We start from the raw sequence: 23,455 nt of genomic DNA, 5'->3' as shown, positions 1-23,455 counted from the left end.
TCAGCACTTGGATAGCATTTTATCAACCTGAGCTGCTATGAACTCACTAAGAAACATATCCTGCATGTTTTTTTATATATACGTAATTTGAAACCATTCCAAGCTGTCTTATTAAAAGGTATTTAGATTTACATTCTGTCAAACTATATAGAGGATAAAGAATAACAGCAAACTTTACACCCTTCTACTGCAGGGCCAATGCAGGGTGTGAATTTGGTTTCCATGACAACAAGGGGCAAAAGCTAGGGCCTTGGAAGAAAAAAAACGATATTACTAACCCTCAAATAGCTATTTTGAATTAAAAAAAGAAAAATCAATGGAACTGCTTCATGCCACATTTGTGAATTTTTTAATTGTGAATGAAAAACAACGTTCTTTGGGATTTAATGGGACCTTTTTGGATATTTGAACATGTAGTTTTACGCTGGTGACTCTTTGACTTTCCACATGAGCCTTATAAGTGTCATGGAATGTACATGGGGCCACCATTCCTTTGCTGTTGTTTTTTTTGTTCTTCTCACACTCACAGCCCGCCGCCCTCCTCGCTCTGACAGGATTACAGCCTCCACTTTTTAATTAAGGGGTTAAATAGACCCCCTACTATTTACTCCTTAAAGGTCCCACGTGCTTGTGTGTGTGTGTGTGTGGTGTGAGGCAGGTCATGTGACTGCTAATTCAACCCATTAAAAAGAGCCCTGTGTCTCTGATTAGCATTAATAGCGTTGGGCATGGGGGGGGGGGGGGGTTGGTGCGCAGATCAAAAGACTCATTAACGCATCCTCAGCCGCCGCCAAATTGAGAGAACAAGGTCTGTTTTTATTTAGAATTGAAATTGTGTTAGCAGCTTCTTGCTAATTGCCAAAGAGTACCGCATATTTGCATTTGATAATAGAAAGATAACCAAAAAGAAGTTGGGAACATATGAAAAACTGAAAAAATAATTGCCATCTAAATAACAGACGCCACCGATCCATTATACATCCCCACAGCTTTATAATAACAATTTAATTTCCAGTGATGTAACCTAATTCACTTGCAGATCCGTCTCTATTAGAGACGACCCTTTCGTTCATGAAAATGTGTTTCAGTCTACATTGGTGACCTATATATGAGGGTCAACTTGCTGCAAGTGTGTGGGGGTGGAGACGGCTGCCTGTGAATATATGCATGCATGCGTACACGTGGTGGCTACTGCATGCGTGCCGTGTGCGTGCTTGCCGGCATCGATGCTTTGCGCCATGTGCGCTACACAACATAGCATAGGCTGCTTTTAGAACAAAAGCAAGTGAAATGATTACATATCAACAGTCTATTGTCAGTGATGATAATAATAAAAAACAATGGTTGTGTTTAAGGATGATCTTTGATCATAAGTGGAGTCCAATGTTCACAAATCTAGCCACATTATTTATTTATATATATATATATATATATATATATATATATATATATATATATATATATAATGGACACAAGGAAGTACTTAAAAGGTAATAGACACCATTTTGCATTATTAACACTGATTGTTTTCATCTAATTGGGATTTCTCCACCCAGCTCTATGCAACTCATTGCCCAAGGTTTTTCTGCGTGACTGTCAGCAATTATTTGTGATGATGTCATCTGTGGTAAAAGATAGACACGGCTGCCAGTGCACTTTCAAACGCTTTCGTGAACCAACTGTAAGAAAACAAACGCATAAAAAGCGCATTCATGCACGAGCCACCGGTGGCCACAACTCGCGCTGAGTCACTCGATACACAGACTGGCTAATGGGTTAGCCACTTAACAGCCAGACCAACTTTACACTCTCTCTAGCTGACGCTCACGTCACTCACCAGGGCAGGCACCACCTTTTAAAGCCATATACACTTAAACTTCAAAACTTCTGCACCTTGTATGCATGTTGTTTTGTTTAATAATGCAACATACATTTGTATCCAATTACTCAATAGGATACTTTGTGGAATACCTTATTCTAAAACTATTCGATAGTTGCAGCCCTGTTAATGTCGTTAATGAGGACAGTGATAGAATGACATCATTTTATCTATTTTTCCACCAGATATCCCAAAGCCACGGTGCAGAGGACCAACAAGAAGGTGAACAACGACCCCACGCTGCGCATCCAGAACCTTTCCATTCTCATCAGGCAGATCAAAACCTACTATCAGGTAGGAAAATCAAGATTTGTGTTTTCAGGCACCAACATGCTGTCATCATACAGTATAAATGGCCAAAACCCCACTATTTCTTTTCAAGCATTGTTTGAAGCTTTATTTTAATGTTTTAAATGGCCATGCAGTTACAGCTTTCCCACACTCGAGACCGTGACCCATATCCTTAGGGGGCGCGGCGGGGATGCGGAAAGGTCACTTACTCATCTAGCAAAATGCATGCTTTGTATAAAGAAGAGCATGTAGGTACAAAATGCATCCTGTTATGTTAAATGAAAATACTTCATAGCTTATGCCACGGTTCCCCAATTCCGGTCCTTGAGGGCTGGAGTCCTGCACGTTTTAGATGTTTCAGCCTACCAACACACCTGATACTAAAGATCAGGATCGTTACCGGGCATGCTGATGAGCTAATTATATGAATCAGGTGTGTTAGTGGGCGGAAACATCTAAAACCTGCAGGACTCGGCCCTCGAGGACCGGAATTGGGGAACCCTGGCCAATGCATTTAAATGCAATTTTTCAAACAGGTTAATATTGACCCGCAATACAACAGAAGTGTGTAAGTGTAGTCTCCCAAAAATAACTTAATAAATTGCATCTATCAGAAACATGAACTGACATGTTTTCTCCAACTTCTGTTTTTCTCATATTTTTTCTAGCTTTTTTTTTTTTTTAGCCATTTAAATTAAAATGGGTCAATTTGACCCACAAATTATCAGAGTGGTTTGATGTGCATGTCCCGAAAATAATTGATTCTATATAATGTAGCTAGCTATCAGTCACATACGTATATATTTTATCCATCATTATTTATTTATTATAAACTTCAATTTGACCCGCACCAAACTTGAAGGTTGGAGAGGTGTGTCACTCAAAAGTATTTTTGTCCATACTGTAAAATAAAATCAGTTTCAGCCAAATTTGTTGGTCTTACAATTGTAAAAAAAAAAAGGCCAACTTGTCCCGCAACATACAAGTTACTTCCTCTCGAGTCCCAAACCTCTTGTTAATCACTACCAGATCTGTTTAATTAAGCAGTAAACCCATAGTAGCGCCCCAAGAAAATGAGTCACTGGACGGGTCAGCCTCTACTAAAGGTTCAGATCTGAGTTAAAGCCATTATTAGTCTGTTTGTCTAGCGGTGAATATAAAAGCTATTGATCACTTTTTTTTCCTTTACCAGTGAGGAGCTCAAGTTAGGCTAAAGATTGTTTCTTTTAACACCTCTGCTTGGTTAATCTCATTGAGTGCTTGTTGCTTGATGAAAGACAATGCAAGCAAACATTGAGCCTCGTCTGTCTGCTCTGCTAGCTTTAATCCTCTCTGCTCATCTCGCGAATCGCTGGCTTTTAACCATGCGACCACTTACTCGTGTCTGCAAGCTCAGCTTCACAGGGACCACCGGCAGGTTAAAATCCTGCCCCGCCCAAAACAGCGCTTCAGGGACTTAATAGCCGCTTTCATACCACAGTCTTCAGGTTCAACAGTAGAGCTGGAATAGACAGAATTTGTCCAAGCGGGAGATTGCCGTGTCCACGTGTAAACGGCTGATGACCCTTTAGCCACTAATGTGTTTTATGTTTTGTTTTTCATCGGTATGCTTCGGTTGATTCCAAAGAGATTATAGTGTGGAACACTTAATGAACCAGGGCTCGTGGTTGGTAACACAAAACCAGTTGCGCCACCGTTCAATTGCACGGTTTGGTTTGGTTATTTTGGCGCATTTGACTGTTTTTGGAAATGGAAATGCAAAATACTGCAATGCACACTTTTCCCAACTCAACTTTTACTTGCTTAGATTATTGGAGTGTCATAATGGTACACGTTTTGTACATGTCACGGTCATTCGATACGGTTCAGAAGAACACAACGCGGGTTCCATTCACAACCTTCCCAACATAGTTTTTCAGTGTCTCTGCCTGGATGAAAAGCCAAGTTCTGCTTTCCTGTGGTGTTTTCGGTCCCTTCCCGGTTTTTCCCATTTCCTGAGCCGCATGGCTGCAGACGGATCCCTTCTGTTGTCCAAACTAATGGGCTTAACAGGTTTGCAATTTACTGTACTGCTCAGCATTCTGAGCTCTCTCGTAGCTGCCGACTTTGTATGCTCGACCGCCTTCTCTACTTCTTGATCTTGTTTTTCAATTTACGTGCTGATTTTTGATGGCAAGGGCCCTCGTTGGTAAAGAAAATGTCCAGTAATGCACACATGAGCAAAACGTGTGCTCTTTCGCGTAAAAGCTTTATTGAATTAGACTCTTTCCGCTGGTGTCGGGAGAAAACCTAATTCATTAACCAAGGCAGACACTTGTAGATGTTCCCAAGACCCTCTTTGTCCTGACCCTCCCCCATTTCCTGCATGCTTCTGCTCTACCCCTTCTCTCCCATAAAAAACTATCATACCTTCTGCATTTTTATGCCCTGTTCAGTTTCCAGAGATGCAGGAACAATACCTCCAGAAAACTCAGTATTTTGGATTTTAAATGTCTAGTTTTTGACTTGCATTCACCTAGAAAAGATCTGTTTGGCCCCCTTTTTTTTTTTTTTTTTACACTGCACGATACCCAATTGGTTTTAGTTCTTAATATGTTTCCGTCAAGTATCTGGTCATTCGATCCAGTCCTGTAAAAGCTAGCAGCTTGTAATTGGTCAAGCAGTTTAGTCAGTTTTAAGGATAGACTGCTAGCATTAACAGAATAAACCGTATTTTCCGCACTATAAGGCGCACCTTAAAAGCATTTAATTTTCTCAAAAACCGACAGTACGCCTTATAATCCGATGCACCTTATATGTGGATCAATATTGGTTAATTAGTACCATAGTCAGGGGAAGTCGCCGAAGTAAAAGCGGAGACATTGTAAATATGGATATTAACGTTTGAGCAATGTTGAGTTATTGAGTTATTGTCATATTGTTATTACGGAACCATATTGTGACTGCACTACTAGTAACTTGTTTTGGGAGTGAACAGAGTTGTCAGAACACTAGTTTGTATTGTATTACCGGTAATAAATATTGACTGACTGACTCATCTGACTGTTTTGTTGACATTCCTTTTAGCGCAGCTCCGTCTAGTGGATGCTTAACGCAAGTCCAGCCACTACAGTAGCTTCTATTTTATGCGCCTTATAATGCAGTGCGCCTTATATATGGAAACAGTTGTGTTTTAAAAAAAAAATAGGCCATTCATTGAATGTGCGCCTTATAGTGCGAAAAATACCGTAACCGGGTAGGCTAATGTTAGCTTCAGTACTACATGCCACAGTCTCCACTTGGCTGCAACTGTGTCTTCTTGCTGCCCTCATTCTCCTCTCACACAAACATGTCTCCCCTACCAAAGTCATTTAAACAGCGCCATCTATTGTTCAAACTAATGCTTTCAGTTCAGCGGGATTTTTGTACTTTCCCACATTGAGAAAAGCGGCATTAGTGGATATGTGGGTTCAAAGTTTTTAGGTTCTGTTTGAGCACATTGCGTAGGAGGGTTTCAATGTCTAGACGGACTTCTCCACGCTTTGATTTAAGAGTATGGTGAACAGATCACTTTCAACCAGATGTGATCATAATACCAAGAAAGCGCAATTTCCGCCTCCCTACAACCTTACATAGTCTGTTTGAGCTACAGAGCGAAGGTTTCATCTCTTTTCAATGTCTGGGCCAAATATACACTGGGCCACATTTTAATTTAGCGGCCTCGGTTTTGGCTTTCTCCGGGGGCGTGCGATTATGCAGCTCTAGCCAGCTGAACTGGATTCTTTTTGTGGCTTCTCTCATGAATCCCTTCCTCTTATTTCTTCAAGTTCGGGTCCTGTGACACATGTAGCCACATTCCAGCTTGCTGTGTTTGTTTGTTTAGATCTGTAATATTAGAACAGCTGGCTCTTGTATTTTATTGTTTTGTGATGACTTTGATTTGGTTGTAAGCTCCTTATCAGGAATGACGCTTTTGAAAGGTTTGGGAAGGTTGGTGCAGAAACTGGACCTATCATGATTGGATGACTACTAAGTATTCACAGTTTTGATTTGAAATTTCCATCATGCTAGAAGATGAATGACTCCCGGAAGAAAGGCGGACTGACAGCGAGTTGCGGTTTCTGTGAAGCATTTTTCCTGTGAGGGGAACTTGAAACAGTATGAGGAACTACAAGTTCCAGGTTCATGATGCATTCACCAAACTAATATGCAACATTACTCCAACCTACCCGCTACTATGTAGCAATGCAGTTATCATCCCTATACTGTTGCTTCTCTCTGAAACACAACATTCATCCTGCTAATTTCCCTCCCAAATGTTTTTCCCCGCAGGTGTGTCAAGCGACTTAAGTGCTAGCTGACGCACGCAATAACAAGGTCTGCCATAGCTTACTGACCTCACAAAGATGCTCTGTTCACGTTTGGGGGAAAGAAGAAAAAAAGACAACGCTCCCTCACATTCCCTTCTCGCACCGTACAGTAGCGCTGCACTGCATGGATGGTTGAGACTAAATTACAGCCTTGTTATCGCTGCTTTTAGTCACCAGGAGTTATTTTTATATGAACTCGGTCACAACGTGTATACATATTCCAATCAAGCCTGGAATTCCCCCACGCTGACTCGCTTCTTTCGGCGCCTCACGAGTAAATCGGTTTATTAGGGCATGTGCTCGCCTGCCGCGGGGCAAATGTGCGCGTTGTCACGCACGCTCACATGCTCCTCACCAATGTTGCCATTGATGATGCGGCAAGCTGCGCGGCGCCTCAGACGCTCGCTCGCCATTTGGGGGAAACAATAGGATTTGTTCCATGGGACGAATACAATTGAGATAGCTGTAGAACTGTTTGTCAACACGACTACAGGGGTCTTCGGTTTACGATGGCGCAGATATCAAGGTTGCAAATGATGCGCAATGCACTAAGAATGTGTAGTCATGTGACACAAGAAGTCCCGCTCAGTTATGTAGTTTGTCATTAGTTTCAGATTTATTGCCTACAAGTGATTTTTATGAGGGGTGTCAAAATTTGTGCGTTAATTTTAATAGCATGGGAGAATTCCAGTTGCAACGCAGCAGACGCGTCCAAGTCAAAATGTAGTATTAATGAATTTAATGCATATATGTGTGGGTGAAGTTGCATTATATAATTTTAAGACTATACAGAATTTCACAAGTTACTTCTTGTTAAAGATTAGATAGCTCTTAATATGAAAAGAAACATGCACTGAGCTGTCACCGTCTTACAAATGCAATTATGCCATCTAGTGGCAGAAAACTGACCAACACAAACCAATATCACTAGAGTTTTACAGTACAGTACATCTTTTTAATTTTAAGTCAACTTTATGAATTATGAAATTCCTGAACCAATGACTAAAAGATGCAGCCTAATTTCTTTTAGTTTAACATTTTTTCCACTTTTATGTTAACAAGGGTATGATTTTTTTTTTATTGTACATTTAGAATAGATATAAAATTAGTGGTTAATTGTGAGCTAGCTATTGAAGTCATGTGACTAATTACGCTTAAAATTTTTAATCGCCTGACACCCCTAATTTGTAATATTACATTAGAAATATTGTCTGTATTTCTGACTTAAATTCTGCGTTAGCTTATGTTATGTATGGCGCTTTATGCATGTGTTTTTGTTCTGCTTTGCGCTGATAACCAAATGTATCTTGATACGACTAGATTTACATAATTACTATCGGATGGAGTAGATAACAGCGAATGCAGAAGCAACTTTAGTGTGAAAAAGGAGGGCCCAGAGGGGTTGATGATGAGGAGAAGGTGAGTGGGCGGGCGGATGGTATCGGGATTCCCCCAGTCCACCTGCCCCCTCCACCTTTTTGAGCAGCAGCTTGTTCAGCCTTGAGGGGTGCGGAGGGAGGACGTAATAAAAAGCTCTTTGGCTGATAGACATCGCCAGAGAACAAAAGAAACGTGCCGCTAACGGCTCGTTTTCACCTCCTCCTCATGGAGAACATCAACTCTGCTCCATCTGGACCACTCAGGACCCCCCGCGCCTGCTGCTCTTTTCCGTGGAAACACCCACCACACCTGTTGACTTTATTCATTAGTGCACTTAAACATAATGAGGAGTCGTATGTAAACATGGAGAGCTTTATTAATGTGGGGCACTTGTTAAGACAGTAAAAGCATTTTCATTCGTGGAGGCAGCGCTTCATCCACTATAATACACATACAGACATATCAATGACCCACCCGCCGCGTGACTATATGTGCCTCTTATCCGAAGCCAACACTAACCCAGTTCATAGCTGCCTAGATTTTGTTTTTGACATGGTAGTGTATTTTGTTGTCGATGCTTAAAAATGGCAGATCTTCCCCCAGTCTATTTATTGGGTTGAGAAGCCAAATTGTGATGTCATAATTATACCTAATTTTGAGAAATAGGCAGCTTGTTAAAAATGTACTTGGTTGATAAATTTCGCACTTGCTGGGTGAACAGGAACTCCACAGAGCCAACTCTTTGTATACAAGCAACAAAAAAAAAAATACATTTTCTCATATGTCCCTTCCCCATCGTGGTTCTTTGTTGTGCGTCCAACAGCAACACTGCCTTTTTGTGTAATGATTGTTAGATCAGGTGTCAAGTGGGTTCTCCGTGGAAGTGTGTGTTTGCGTGTACAAAAAAGAGGAAGTTCCTTTCTTCCCTTTGTTGGTGCCGATGATGGAGTTTGCAGAGAGAAGTACCCCCAAAGAGATGCGCGTGTGTGTTTGCACATGTATTGTATTGCACTGTACCGTATGTGTTAGAGCACGCAGAGCTTATTCTCCCCGTCTTCTCACCCCCCCCCCCCGTTTCTATGGCAACGGAGCTCCGTGGGGCTGCAGAATGGGTGTGATTCATGCTTTTAAGGGTTCAGGCACACACACACACACACAAGCACACACGAGAAGCAGCACAATTAGCCCTCCTGTTAAAGCTATACGCCGTTAGCGGAAGTGGGCGGAAAGGTGTGTGTGTGTAGGGGGGGGGGGGGGGGGGGTCGGTATGTGTAAAACAGACAGGGCTCCCTGTGAGACATGAACAGGGGAGAATCTGTCCGCTGACACATTTAATAGCACAGGCATCCACACACATCTTGATCCAGTTTGGTGTGTATAATCAAGACACCAGATTAACGAGATCCATTTGTCAACATAATGATTGCCCCGTCTTCTGGCTAGCAGCTCTCTTGACCAGATACACAAAGTTTTTAGGACCCATTACAAATATGGAACCTCAAGTCAGACATTTTGATTTGAAGTGGCCATTACAGGTGAATGAATTACTTGTAATGCCTACAAGGAAATCCACGCCCTTAATGACCCTCAATCTGAAGATGCTAAATTGCTAATGTTAATTGCTAATATGGGTGGGTCATGACAAGTTGAATTATTTTGAGGATTTGCCATGAAAAATTGGTTTATTTATGCTTCCAGCTTCAATTTCAAAAGTGTGGAAAATGTTTTTCAAATGTGAATCAGATGTTCACATTAAATGATTCCAGTAAATGAACCAGTCGAACTCCAAACGCACCATAGTAGGAGAATCCCTGTTCTATTGATTTTATGCATTTTTGTCTAGAGAGACAAAAGAGCATCCCTGCATCCTCACACATAAATAGCTTCGCCCCTCAAAAGGTTGCCGGACAAGATGACACCTAACAATATGTGTGATTGGCTCGCCGCGTTATTTATTATCTGCTATTACGCCAACCGTAATAAATCATGGGAGTCAGTCAGCGCTAGTGTGCTGTGATATGTCCCCCTTGACCCAACACGCCTCCCCATCAATGTGTCTAAACGTCTCTGTGGGATGGAAGATGAGCCACAGTGGACGGGGGCTGTGATTCTTACTGAAATCAATAACACGGAAATATATAGTCGGCATGGAGGGGGGGGGGGGGGTGTGGAAGAGGGTGAAGAGGAGGGGGTCGTGCTTCGAGTGGGTGATGGAATCAAGACTTCATCCTCCCCCTCCTCTTCCTTCTTGCCCCTCTATTTGTCTTTGCAGCTCCCTCCCGTGTGTTTAATAGACACCAAACCTTCATAGCCACTATATGCAGGTAGTGCCCTATATAGTGAATTTACACTTTGTGTTGCAGCAAGTATACTGTAGGTTCTCCCGTATATACAGTAGTGCCCTTAATGTATACCACACTGTATCCTGAAAAGTAGTCAACTTTTTTTTGGGGGGGGGGGGTCACAAATAGAATTTTCAGGAGTTTGCCATGGACATAACACCAGCTGACATTGATTTGGTACAGCATTGACATCTAATTAACCACAGATCCCGAAGTATTTAATTGGACGAGTGAACAATATAGTTGAAGATTCAAGAGTGTGAAAATGAGTGAAGGATTCCGAACACATCCCATGCGAAGGAAGACGGACATTGCGGCGTAAGGAAGGCGTGCGCGCACGTGCTTGCCTTTTTGGTATTAGCAGCAGCGCATCGCCATGACACCCTCGCTTCTCCCGTTTTCTTTCTTCCTCCCGCAGTGTCCATGTTTTATGCATGAGAGCCGCTAAACCCGCACCCCGGATAATCTGAGAGGAATATTAGGCAGCTGTGTTTTAGCTGTCGTATTAGCCCGCTGCTAATCCTCAAAGCGTTTTATTCCTCCCTGCCCGCCTTCGCGTTGCAAATGCAACCGGAGCGAGTTGTGAAAGTGCTGCATCAGGAGATGTATTAGACATTTCATCAATTCAAATCAACCCCATCGGACGTTTGTTGTGTTCCTTAAGTACTTGGATCTATCCACTCGAAAAAGAAAATGCACTTTGTGCACCTACCACTTATGAAGGCTGCTTAATAGAAAAAACTTCAGTGCGCACTCTGATTGGATGTGGTGTCAAATAAAACTATACATTTAAATGGCACAGATCAAAAAGCTTAGCATAACACTTCTGTCTGGGATACTTGGATGCTTTCAATTATTTTATATATATTTTCTTGTTGCTAGGCAGAATTTGTTGCCCAAAGCCTTTAGAAGAAAAATGGCATCCAGAACCATGAATGTCTTTAAAGAAGACGCTCTATGGCAAAAGATTCTGAAACATCTCGTATTCATCTAATATATAAAATCACTGCTCTGTATCAAATATACATTTCTTATTACAAAGCCACATTCATCCATGCATTAGATGTCCAAAAAGCTTATTAAATTGTGACTGTGGCACTCTTGCATCATTTATAGTAGTAAAAAAAAAAAAAAAGACTATTTAAACTTTGCAATACATTCCATGGCTAATATTAATGGAATGTGTTGAGAATTCAGTCCGACTCAATGCTGTGCCATAAAGTCTTATGACATCCCTACATTTAGCAGAAATCATCTGATCAAAAAGATCACACAAAAGGTTGGCTATACTCTAGTCGTATCTGTGTCTTCAGCTCAATTTGGGTGGCGTGCAGGATCCGACAAGCTAAAATGCACCACTTGCGCAGCAAACACATGCTGCCATTGAAGTGAACAGGTGCGACTGTCTACGCTGGAGCGAAAGGCGTGGGACAGGTGGTGGTTGGCAAACCCAAAAAAAGTCCGGTTGCAGCTTTCTCCTCTCAGCTCTGACTCAGCGTTTTCTCTGAAGCACAATATAGAGACGACATTAGTGCAGGTGGTAATGAAAGGCAGCCACACGAGTGATGGTTATTTATAGAAATGCACCATTAAAAAATTATATTACTAAAATATTTGGAAATTATTTATATTAAGATAGAAATATAAAGTGTCTGGAAACTGTTCAAAAACTGTCTTAATGTGTCATCCGGGATTGTTGCCTCAAGATTGAAAGTCTGGATGTTTAGATACATTTTTGTAAGCCTGTTTTGTTCAAATTGGACAGCTCTATTGCACCAGTCACGTGAACCTCACTCCGTTCACTCGTGTGTTTGAATTTTAAAACTGTAAACTAATTGGTCAAACTAAATCCTTATCAGTTTTGATTTCTGTGGCAACCCATACTTAATAATCCTTAATTTCCAAATCTTATTTTTCTCTCCACCTTGCTCCTTCTACTGCGGGGCCAATGCCAAGTACAGTTGCTGAGCTACTTGTTGAGGCTAAAACTGCAAAGCACATACCAACCCTTTAAAGACGGCAAAAGCATGGATTGTTATTTCACTCACGAGGTGTCACTTCATGACCAACGCAAATACGGCTCATATGACCGTACTGTACAATGATTTTATAGAACCCCACCCCCACCCCCAACCGTTTTTTTTTTTTACTCTGTGGTCATGGAGTTCAATTCTGACCATACAACAATTCAAAGGTTGCCAAGATGCTAAAAAAGAGTGCAGTGCCGCTCCATTCTCATGCCAGATTGTCGTCATCCATCTGTCGCTTGAATGTAAGTGGGGCACAGAGTTCCACTTCTCTTATGCAATCAACTCTTTTTTTTGTGTTTTTTTTTTTTGTTTTATTTCTGTCCCCATGTCAAATCCTAAAGCCAGGAAGTGTTTTAGACACCAACAGAGCGAAGTGTGCGTTTGTCTGTGTGTGTTTGCAAAATGTTGCCAATGCGTTTCAATAGCAGGAAGGAACAGTGACATGTACTGCATAGGTGGGCCAAACAAAACCTACTTATGAGGTGACTAAAGACTGTGTCATCGGGAAACGAGGTCAATTTCATGACATTCAGGTGTGTTTTTTTTTAAGTCAATAATGTTTTCATGGTAAGTAGTTAATTGTATGAAAACCTTTTGAGCAGTTGTTTACTTTGTCTTTATTAGCAACACCAACGTACTCCTGACACTATAGTTTTACATAATTTGAACAAGGAGGTTGTTGTTTTTTGTTTCTGAGTCATCATAGTCTTAGTCGTACTTTTACTTCTCAGTAGTACCTCACAGATGTGTGCTCCTGCCCCCCAGCTAGGTAATGCAATATGTATATAGCAGATGGTTACAACAGGAGGTAGAGCTCAAAAGTGCTTTTCTGACATGAAATATTCAAATTAGATGACCATGTACTTGGAAAAACTACAGAAAGTTGCGTCTTTGTTTTACGGTTGTCCTCCATGTTTGCGGTTGTGTGTCGATCTGCCAGGAAGTAGCCCTCCACTCCTTGTCGTGTGTTCCCACCCATTTCCTGTTTGATTTATCCTGACCTGGGATTAACCCCCCTTTCAGATGACTTGTATGGACAAGAGGAAGGTTCTGACCCACATGTGTATAGTTTGGAAGAATGTGGCGGCCAACTGGACAGAGTGGTAATTGTGTTTGCGCGTTTCCTTTGAGTTTGCTTGATTGACATGTGAATGGGGGGGGGGGGATGCCTGTGGCAGAAAACCCACACCAGCAATTTAGCCCGTATGAATTTCACCACGACGCACGCAGTTTTAACACTGCAGGGGATCGATGCTGTTAATTCTGCTGTCTATCACCTACATATAATATGAGCTCCACATGCCTCAGGCTTTACACTCACAATGGCTTGCATTGGTGATGATATTGCACTTGACAGCCTGTATACCAATTGCCTTAAGTAAAGCATTTTTTTCCATGCTTTTGAAGTTCTGGTTAGTCATCAAAGGCATGATTATCCCCTGATCAGAGAACGATCGGGTCAGCAATCCTAAATTTTAAATCTTTTCAATAGTAAAAGCAGGTACATGAAGTCAGCCCGTGTATTTTTATTAACTTCCATAAGGTTTCTCTTGTCTCAAGAACCCAAGCTTCTTAGCACGTGTATGAAAACTACCTCTGACCTTGGATTTTTTCCCCATGACAGGAGACACTCCAGCAGCTGGTGATGATGCCCCTACCCAATGTGCTGATCCTGGGCCGGAACCCCCTCACCGGTAAGCCCTTTACATACAACACGACTTCATCTCCGATCAACCCACTGGGGGAAGGGGGGTAGAATTTTAGAGACTCCGAGTTCACTCGGCGGTCACGAGCAATTCTTATGCGGCTTTTCTCTCATCGCATAACTACAATGCACCAATAAACCGGCTTTCCTTTTTCCGCCGCTTTGATGTTTCAAATGAGTTTTCCTTCTGACTTCGAGATGTCTATTTTTCAGCCACCACCCCCAGTGCATCAGTAATTAAGCTGCCTGCTCTGGTGCTTCATATATGATGACAAAGGGAGGCTGGACTGCAGAAAATAAAACATTTTTGTAGCTTTGACCCACTGAACCTGGATTTGACATTGGATACGTCTCAAACCTCCGCGGTCTTAAAGTGTTTAAATTTCACGCTGACGGGATGGTGATCGGTTTGACCTCCGCGGCGGCCCAAATCTGCTACTTGATATTGGGGTGTAACCTTGAGGAGGGACGATAACGAGCAGCAGTGGTGGACTATGCTTATTATAAGATAGTTGGCGGAAGGATCGGGGATCCTCTTTGTTTCCAGTCTTGGTTTTAGATCCTTAAAGCGGGGTGTTCTCAAAGTCTCAATTAGGAGCAAAAGCAAAGTTTTTAATCACGTTGCAATTGCACCAGTTTTGTGTACTGCTGAGCTAGGAGAGATAAGTGAGACCTCGTGAAGATGACATTGATATTTTCACTGATGGAGACAGCACTTCATCAGAGTATGTGCCACGTAACCGAATCTGATGCTAATCTGTGATTAATAGTGGTGATCTACCATGGCATTTTCTCTTAGTGTTTGTGTTTTCCTTTTGTGTCTTTTAATAATCTATTGAAAATGGTGAATCTTCACCCAGCCTAGCTTCCAAGTCATGGCCAGGAAAAAATTAACAATTCACAAAATTCAAAAGAGCTTGCATATTTTCAGAAACGGTTAGATAACAGATTTGACTTTACTTTAATTTCACACTTGATGGGTGTTTCTATAAAAAGCAATTATAAGCTAAAATTTCCCTATTATGTCGTCTTTAAGCTGTGCAAACTCAGATTCCTCACTTTGCCGCCTTTATCTTGCTTTCACTGCCGCTTTTGCTATCACGTCAGCTCTTTCATCGCCTTTCTGCCTCCGCGGCTTTAATTTAAAACGCAGCCGCCAAGGGTAAATAAATGAACAATAAGAGGCTGCCACGGGCATCTGCGCCGAAGTATGACTGTTTTTTTTTGTTTATTGTTAGAATAATGAGAGCTGCTATCCCTGAACATTGGAAATACAGTAGTTGAATATACGATGCACATCTGTTTTTAGGTTCTTTCTCTTAAACTGCTGATTGAAATAAAAACATTAAACTAAACACAAGAAATTAGGTAGTCACCAAATGTCTTTCTCTTTTCTTTTTTCTTTTTTTTCTTAGCGTCACTTGTGGCTAATGCAGCGGATTTTATAGCTTCCCGTAGTACTATCTCACATTTACGGCGTCTCATGACATGACTGCTACGTTTTGCTGTGATGTTCTAGCCATTGTTTTTGTGTCACATGCCATTACTGAGTAATTTTTTATCTGAAAGACTGATTTTAAAATAGAGTTTTCTTGGAGCAAGCAGACTAAAGCAGAAAGATTTAAGCCAAATTCTGCATTTTTTTCCTTCTTCTTCAGTCAGTTAAGAAGTCAGTAGGAGCACACAGTCAGAGCTGCCGGCTGCCAACTGAAAGTCATTGAACATGTGGCTTTTATTATGCTCTCGTTGGTGACGGTAGGGGGCCGATGTTTCTTCGGGGGGGGGGGGGGGGTGCCTTCCCAACAGTGGGAACTTACTGTGCCACCCGAAGGCTGCCGCCGAAGCCTGCTCTCAGCTTGTGTGTGTCGTTTTGATGGGCGTGCTTGCATGCAAATGTCAACAGGCAAGCACAGTGCCTCTTTTGTGTGGTCGTAAAAGTCATCTGTCATGTTTTTGCTGACTGTCAGCGTTGTTTTTGTATTATTTGTACGGACCCCCAAAAGTAATTTCTGTTAAAAAGTGACCACTGTGGAGTTGCGAAACACTGTAATGTTTGTTAAAATAAAAAAATCATTAAACATGAAAAGAATATTGTGAATGACAAAATGTACTTGTGCCAAGACAACTATTGATCACTGACAGCTGGCACAAGCTTGAATCCAAAGCCTGCCTGAACTCTGCATTTGCATTACTGAAAATGAATATATAATTAAAAATGGACTTTGTCTATACAAATAGTTGGGTCTCCAGAGTGGCTGCCCACCTATCACATGTGACATTAAACAATGGAGTAAATATTCACTAGTTAGCTGCCTATTTCTGAGAATATGTCTGAGTTGTTCAGAGTTCAACCCCAAATGACATGATTTTATTATCTTTGTGGGCGTTCACTTTTTTCAGCTAATTATTGGGGGCCAGCATCACCCCCTCAAAACAGGCTGTTTTGGGAGGCTTGAATGATGAGTTGTAGTTGTACATTGCACTGCAATTCTTGATTCTTGTTTAAATGAACACTGAACAGCCAAAATATTGAACATAAAATCAAAAGGAAATACTTTACTCCCAAACCATCCATGTAGAGTATTATCCAGTCCTTTGCTGCACCGAGGCTCATTGAACGATTTCCAGCAAAGCAACCCCAAACATGCAAGTCATGCAGTCCTGAGTGACTGTATTCATCCCGGCAGGCGAGGCGTTTATAGCGATGGCTCACGAGCTGTCATCATAGCTACGCTTGAAAGACAGACACGGTGAGTCAGTGTCCTTGAAGATCGGGCCGGGAGAGGAGAGGAAGCGGCGTAAAGAAGCAAGAGATGATTCAGAAGGAAGGAGGAAGGGATGATGGATACATCGAGAATGGATGTGCTTCCAGTCTATTTTCAGCCTTCTGTCCATCCGTGCATCCCTGTTTGTTGCTTTCTTTGTCTGGCTGCCTTTCATCTCTCCCTCCTGCAGCGTCTTCTTGCTCTCTCTTTCTCCTCTCTCTCTGTCTCTCTATCCATTATTTGTCCTAGCAGGCTGCTTATCTTCGCCCTACCTTGCTGCCGAGCTAAATCCGCTAACCGTCTCGAAGCGACAGCGCTAATACAAGTTCCCGCTAAGCTGTGCAGCGGAGAGAATTGACTTTTTTTGTCAGTCCATCAACTCATCTGGGCCCTCCAAAAGTCCCCCTGCACACTTAATTTCTTACTTAACACTTATGAGACGTTGAATTAGATATACGGGATTACCGGCACAACCAAATGGTATTCAAAATGTGAACTTTTTCTTTTTATTTTTTTTTTAATGCTGTTTGAAAACCCTGTAGAGTGAATGCATAGATTTGTTTCTTCCCGTTTTGTTTTTACGGAGGGTCCCGGCTAAAATGGCACCATCCACTTTGGAGTCTAGCTTTTCCATCAGTGATTATCCAGGGCTAGTTATGCCTACACCCCTTGGATAGTCTGTTGGCATAGCCATTTTAGAGTGCCTTGTTGTCTGCCATGATGTGTGCGCACATAATGGAGAACGCCTTGTTTAGTTGTCGTGGCATGGAAAAACCCTGTGATTACAATTTGTAAAACCACAGAACCCCCCCCCCCCCCCCCTTCCTGTTTAGCCTTGGTAGAGGTCCATTGTAGACAGAGTCTCTTGGGGTAATGTACCAAATGAAGTGGTCCGAACGAGTGTATTATTTAATGAATTTGCCACATTTTTTTAATGCTTTTAATTGGACTAGGTGAGGCTTTACAAAGTGAGCAATGCATTGCCTCTTTTGTCTTCGCTCTCGTTCAAAAGGGTAAAGTCAGAGGTCAATGACCTTCTTTGCGTCTGACTGTCGATGTTGCACGTGCACATAAATCACTGTCACACAACAGCAGGGTAGACACAATATCTGAAGCTTACTCACTGTGACATACACACACATACAGACTCAACACCTGGTTGAAATCCAGCAGATGAGTTGAGGCCTGTATAGCTCGCTGACAGATGTTTGAAACTTCATTCTGTCTTCTCACTGTGGAAGATGTCAAAAAGGTAGTAGTCGTAAATCGTAATTTGATGGGTAGACCAGCCCTCCAGAGTGAACTGAAAAATTAAAACAAATTTTAAAACAAAGTATTTTATTATATAATGAGATCCAAAGTAATGTTTTGGAGATTTCTTTAATCCCCCTCCCCCTATTTTTTTAACATTTAGATCATTGAGCAATCGCGCCATGGGTCAAATTGACCAAGAGACATATTTTTGCTCCTGAAAATGGTTTCTTAAAGAACATTTCCTTCTGTTTATGTTCTTTAGAGCGAGGTCTGGAGGAGATGAAGAAACTGCTGCTGCTACTTCTGGGCTGTGCTGTTCAGGTAAGATCCACTTCGTAACTTCAATGAATTAATGAATTTTGTGTAATTCCATATAATAAAGGAAATACAATTTTATATTTGCAGGGTTTTTTTCCCTAATTAAAAAAAATATTTTACAAATATTTTTCCTTTATTTTTCATGAATAATTTACCGGTATATTGAATGTTAATCAGCATTGTTTTTGTGTTATTATAATTATATTATTTTATAACACATTATTATTATTTTTTTAATTTTTTTTTTCTATTAAATGTAATGGACTGCTATTTAAATACTGCTTTTTTACAAGTGCTACTAGTATACCACTACTACTATTGCTACAAGTACTACATACAGTACAGCACATGCGTGTTTCCACCTTGCAAGAGTCAGCAGTCCCATTCAAAATTTCCGCGGGAATTTGCATTTCATAGGCATCAATTATATGCGGATTTTCGCTATTCGCAGGCTAGCCCAGTCCTTATCTCCCACGAAATGTGTGGGTCAACTGTACCTAAAGAGGCATATTTCATAAATGAAAGCCATCAATAAATGGGATAAGGCCGTTGATTGTCTTTTCTCACATGACAGTGAACTCATCCTGGGTCATCTGAGATTCATTCTACATCGTCATGGTTTTGTTCTGTCCCACAGCCACTAGTTTAATTCTAAAGCAGGTTCCTCTTTGATCACAGATAACGTCAAGCAAAATTTATAGTTCTCCACATAAAACCATTTCTTCTGCCTCCAGTGCGAGAAAAAGGAAGATTACATCGAACGCATCCAGACTCTGGATTTCGACACCAAAGCTGCCATTGCATCTCACATTCAAGAAGTAAGCGTCCCTCACAGTCAGTCCCCCACGGCCTTCCTGCCATCTTCTCACTGACGTTGGTGTGTGATTTCAAGGTGACGCACAACCAAGAGAATGTGGTGGACCTGCAGTGGCTGGAAAGTGGGGAGCTGCCTGCCGAGGACCTGGCAAGCCTGTCCAGGAACCTGGCCTTTCATCTCAAACACGTGGTGGATGACAGGGACACACAGTTAGAGGTAAGGAAGGAGATATACGGTTGTATTGCTTCCTTCTTACGAAGTAATTTAGAGTGGAGGATGATTTGGTGTTTTAGTTTCAAACTGTATAATAAATGGAATACTGGCTCCAGTGTGCATCCATTTCAAACTCACAAACTTATTAAGTGCCTGATGTTTAGCATTTAGCTGATGACAGACAAAAGGGAGCGACTTTAGCTGCTAACATGCACAATTATTCACTTGAATATGGACATAGGGTAGTATTTATATGCTAATAGACACCGCTAGGAGATGAAAAGATTGTGCTACTCCCTGGTTCACGCAGAATGGATGGCGCCATTTTGAGTTGTGTGGAAAGTTTACCACAAGCAAGTGGCCTCAGGAAGGAAAAGGCTGCAAACTGTTAACTGTCTCATGGATGAACGATTAGTGTCTGTGTGCGTTTTTCTTACTATTCATGCATCAGTTGTGTTTCCAGCCATAGGGTGCAGATGCCTACGACTGATACAAAAGCTCTGTGTGTGTGTATGTGTGTGTGTGTGCGTAATAGCCTCCAGATTATCAGTGTGCTATCCAGAAGTTCTCAATTAAAAGTCCATTTCCTGTCACAGTCTGGGGATCAAAATGGATTGTTTTTTTGTGTGGGGGCCGCCATTTTGCTGTAGCAGTCTCCTTTTTTCTAGTTAATATAATTGTCATATCAGTGTAGAACAGTTAACCAAGATTTGTTAGATTAATTTGTGCCAACTCTGACTTTTCTCTACTGTGGTCCAGACCATTGTGGAGCTGACCCAAGAGAGGGACTGCATTCAGCTGTCCCCGCTGGGTGCCGGTCCGGCCCAGTCGCCCAACGGCTCCCCTAGCATGAGGAGGACAGAAAGCCGACAGCACCTCTCTGTGGAGCTGGCTGATGCCAAAGCCAAGATCAGACGTCTGCGCCAGGAACTGTGAGTGGCCATTTTGTTTCTGTATTGGCTAATTAGCTACTACTTGTTTCATGCGACACAAGCTGTACTAGTCTTCAATAATGACTCTCATGGCCACTGTGAATTGACTAATTACTAGTTGGGTAATAATTCGCTACATTTCCTGCTTCATTTAGAATTGACTTCCTGAAAGCTACATGTTCAATGGATGGTGGAATTTTGATTCTGTGATGGACTGCCAGCTACGATTCCTACAACTAATTGGCTAATATTTTGCTACTTCCTGATTCATGCCAAATAGATGATGGCATTTTGGTTTTGTGGTGGACTGTACCATTCCTGCCATAGTGACTCAAATGGGTAACTATTTATCTAATTAATGGTTAGCTGGAATTAACTACAGATTAGTAATAAACTGAATAAATGAATAAAACACATGGTGGTCTAATTATGGCGATTTGAATTCAGTGATTTCTAACTTGAATTTGTCTGCCATTGACTGCCATTTATACCATGGGTGACTCAAATGGCCAACCAAACAACCAGCCAGCAAGCTAGCTAAGATTTAGCTACTTCCTGATTCACGCAAGATAGGCGTATATGAACATTAATAATGCAAGATTACCATTTTCATATAGCCTACCGTATAGTGCAGAGCTCAGAGGGGACCACCGCTCTATCCCCGGATGCCCAAATAAGTGAAGCCACTCTCATAAAGTATATATGGCCTTTCAATGAATTATAGAGCTTCCGTTTTACTTTCATTTCATGGGGGGGAAGTATTTCACATACAGTTGCATATATAGTACGTTAGGTTCTTTTTCTAAATAGAGGGTCTGGCGTCATGAGGCCTGGGCAAGACTCTGTAGTACTTTTAATGAGATTGTTTTTGTTCCACTTGCGTTAAATGCTAAAATGGATTACAAGTCTCCTCAAGGGAAACTGGACTCGTTTGTTGTGGCGCTCCATCACTGCAGGCGCCACACTTGCCTTGGAAGAGGAGCTGTGGATAAAAGCCAAGCTCATTGGTTGTTGTTTGTTGGTTGCTATGGTATTGTCACAAACTGCAAGATAAAGAGTTGGGTAGCGTTTAACCGCTAACAGGCACAACTAGCAACTTAAGAATGATTGGTGGACATACTGTAGCATGTAGCTGATAGGGGCTAAATGGTGACCATACCTTAGTTATAATAAAGCAATAAAGTATATCACTGAGGAGTCATCAAATATAACGGCGCACACAAGTGTTAGCTCAGATGCAAGGCGTGTTCAACCGTTAGCAGCCCAGCCAGCTGCATGCAAAACGTGAGCCTGCAGCTAATCTGCGAGGCAGGATCTGACAGGTGTTTGTGATTTGGGGGTAAGAGTTGGAGGAGGGAAGAAATGCTTAAATGAAAACAGAAATGCATAAAGGGATCTCCATGAAGGATGCCATTGCCTTATTGAGATGTCGTGAAGCTGCAGACACATTTGCATGTCAGTTGCTGTTTATCTTGGAGTTGTAACTGTCGTTTTGTGTCGAGTGTGATGCTCGGCAGACGGCGCTTGTTGGAAGTAGCAGGGAGTCAAGTTCAGGTCAGGACGACTGGGAAATATACACATGCGCTACTGCATATTTCCCGGGATACTTCATTAGGAGCTTTACTAGTACACTTTTATTAACACTTTGCAACGGCTGCCATCATTTGGAATTTTCTGAACAACATGGAATGAAAAGTTCAACGGCCTCTAAATTCCTCCATGGGGAATAAATTCTGGAAAAAACAATGGATTACTTCAGTAAAGTACATACAATATCTATACTACTTTGGTGCTTTTCCAGGGAAGAGAAGAGCGAGCAGCTTCTGGACACACGGCAGGAGCTGGAGAATATGGAGGTGGAGCTCAAGAGGATTCAGCAGGAGGTGTGTGTGTAACACAACGTAGTAAGACACCCCCTACTACTTGTGTGTGTGTTATCTCTGTGGCTCTTAATTGGCTCTAGTTTGTTAGCAATGACTATAATTGGCGCTATCTTTAGCTTGGAGCGGCAACCTCATGCTGCTTTCGGTTGACAGTCGCAGCTAAATGAGGTCAATGAGGTCAAGGCAAAGGAGGACACTGGACAGTGTTGGCCACTTAAGAAAAATAAATGCCTCCCTCAAATAAACACCACCATTTGATCCTCAAGAAAAAAACATTATTAACTCTGTTCACTTATGGACATTAAAGACTGAGCTGCTAATGAAGAAAAATAAACGCCTCCCTCAAATACAAGTAGATGCCTCATTTTTTCTCTCAGGGGCGCAGTAAGTCAAGTAGCCTGTGATTTTCTGGCTGCTATCGTCCATCTACGGACATTAAAGAGTTAACAGTTGGTGCCATTAAGCAGGCCACGTCATCTACTTAAAGAAAATAAATGCCTCCTAAAATAGATGCCCCCTTTTTACCTCTGGGGAGAAAGAATTGTAGTAACTTGTGATTACCTCAACACGGATATTAAGGAGTTGTAAATTAAGCCCATAAGGGAGGATGCCATCCACTTGATAAAAATAAATACCTCCCTCAAATAAATACCTGCTTTTAACCCTCAGAAGAAAGAAAAGTGTAGTAACTTTACTTAACTTGGTTTGTTGAAGCTATTCCTCAAACACCAACTTAAGAATCAAACAGATGAGCTTAATATGAGGTGTATGCATCTACTAAAGAAAAATAAATACCTCCCTCCAATAGTCAGTTGGAGCAATGTTGCTTACCAAAACCGCAGAACCTAAAGAGGCACATAACCAGTCTCTCTGGTTAATTAAAATGTGAAAAATTTACATTCATATCATGTATCTAATTTGTCTTTCAACCTGTTTAGAGCTACCAGCTACTCTCAGATGCTCGCTCGGCCCGGGCTTACCGCGATGAGCTGGACGCCCTCCGGGAGAAAGCCATCCGCGTGGACAAACTGGAGAGCGAGCTGTGCCGCTACAAAGAGAGACTCCACGACATCGAGTTCTACAAGGCCAGAGTGGAGGTACGGTAGTTTAAATCAACATTGAAAACAAGATGAGGATAAAGCATAATGCTTATTGCAAATTAAGTTTGCTTCTCATTAGTTTGTGTATTTAAACCAAATTAACACAAATTAATGTGCATAGATGATATTTGCCCTATAAAGGCCTGCAAGCACATCGGTTGCTTTTTAAATGTTTTGTTGTGTGATGGATCATGTAG

The 23,455-nt window shown here is 41.7% G+C and overlaps 1 protein-coding gene across 9 annotated transcripts in view; it reads left to right on the top strand.

The window, feature by feature from the left end:
- Positions 1 to 23,455, top strand: part of ccdc88ab (coiled-coil domain containing 88Ab) — a 51,883-nt gene that overhangs the window by 5,674 nt on the left and 22,754 nt on the right. For all 9 annotated transcript variants that reach the window (XR_013296128.1, XR_013296129.1, XM_077581490.1 and 6 more), the window contains exons 3-10: positions 2,065 to 2,173; positions 13,896 to 13,965; positions 18,258 to 18,316; positions 19,048 to 19,131; positions 19,206 to 19,346; positions 20,103 to 20,275; positions 22,077 to 22,158; positions 23,097 to 23,255. Coding sequence is in view for 7 of the 9 variants with exons in the window: in XM_077581490.1 (XP_077437616.1) it covers positions 2,065 to 2,173; positions 13,896 to 13,965; positions 18,258 to 18,316; positions 19,048 to 19,131; positions 19,206 to 19,346; positions 20,103 to 20,275; positions 22,077 to 22,158; positions 23,097 to 23,255 (877 nt within the window). In the remaining 2 variants the exon portion in view is untranslated. The remainder of the gene's footprint in view (positions 1 to 2,064; positions 2,174 to 13,895; positions 13,966 to 18,257; positions 18,317 to 19,047; positions 19,132 to 19,205; positions 19,347 to 20,102; positions 20,276 to 22,076; positions 22,159 to 23,096; positions 23,256 to 23,455) is intronic.

Source organism: Vanacampus margaritifer, chromosome 12 (genome assembly GCF_051991255.1).
Source record: "Vanacampus margaritifer isolate UIUO_Vmar chromosome 12, RoL_Vmar_1.0, whole genome shotgun sequence".
Classification (NCBI taxonomy): Eukaryota; Metazoa; Chordata; class Actinopteri; order Syngnathiformes; family Syngnathidae; genus Vanacampus; species Vanacampus margaritifer.
Note: the sequence above shows the minus strand (reverse complement) of the source record. Positions and strands in the feature narration are given on the sequence as shown.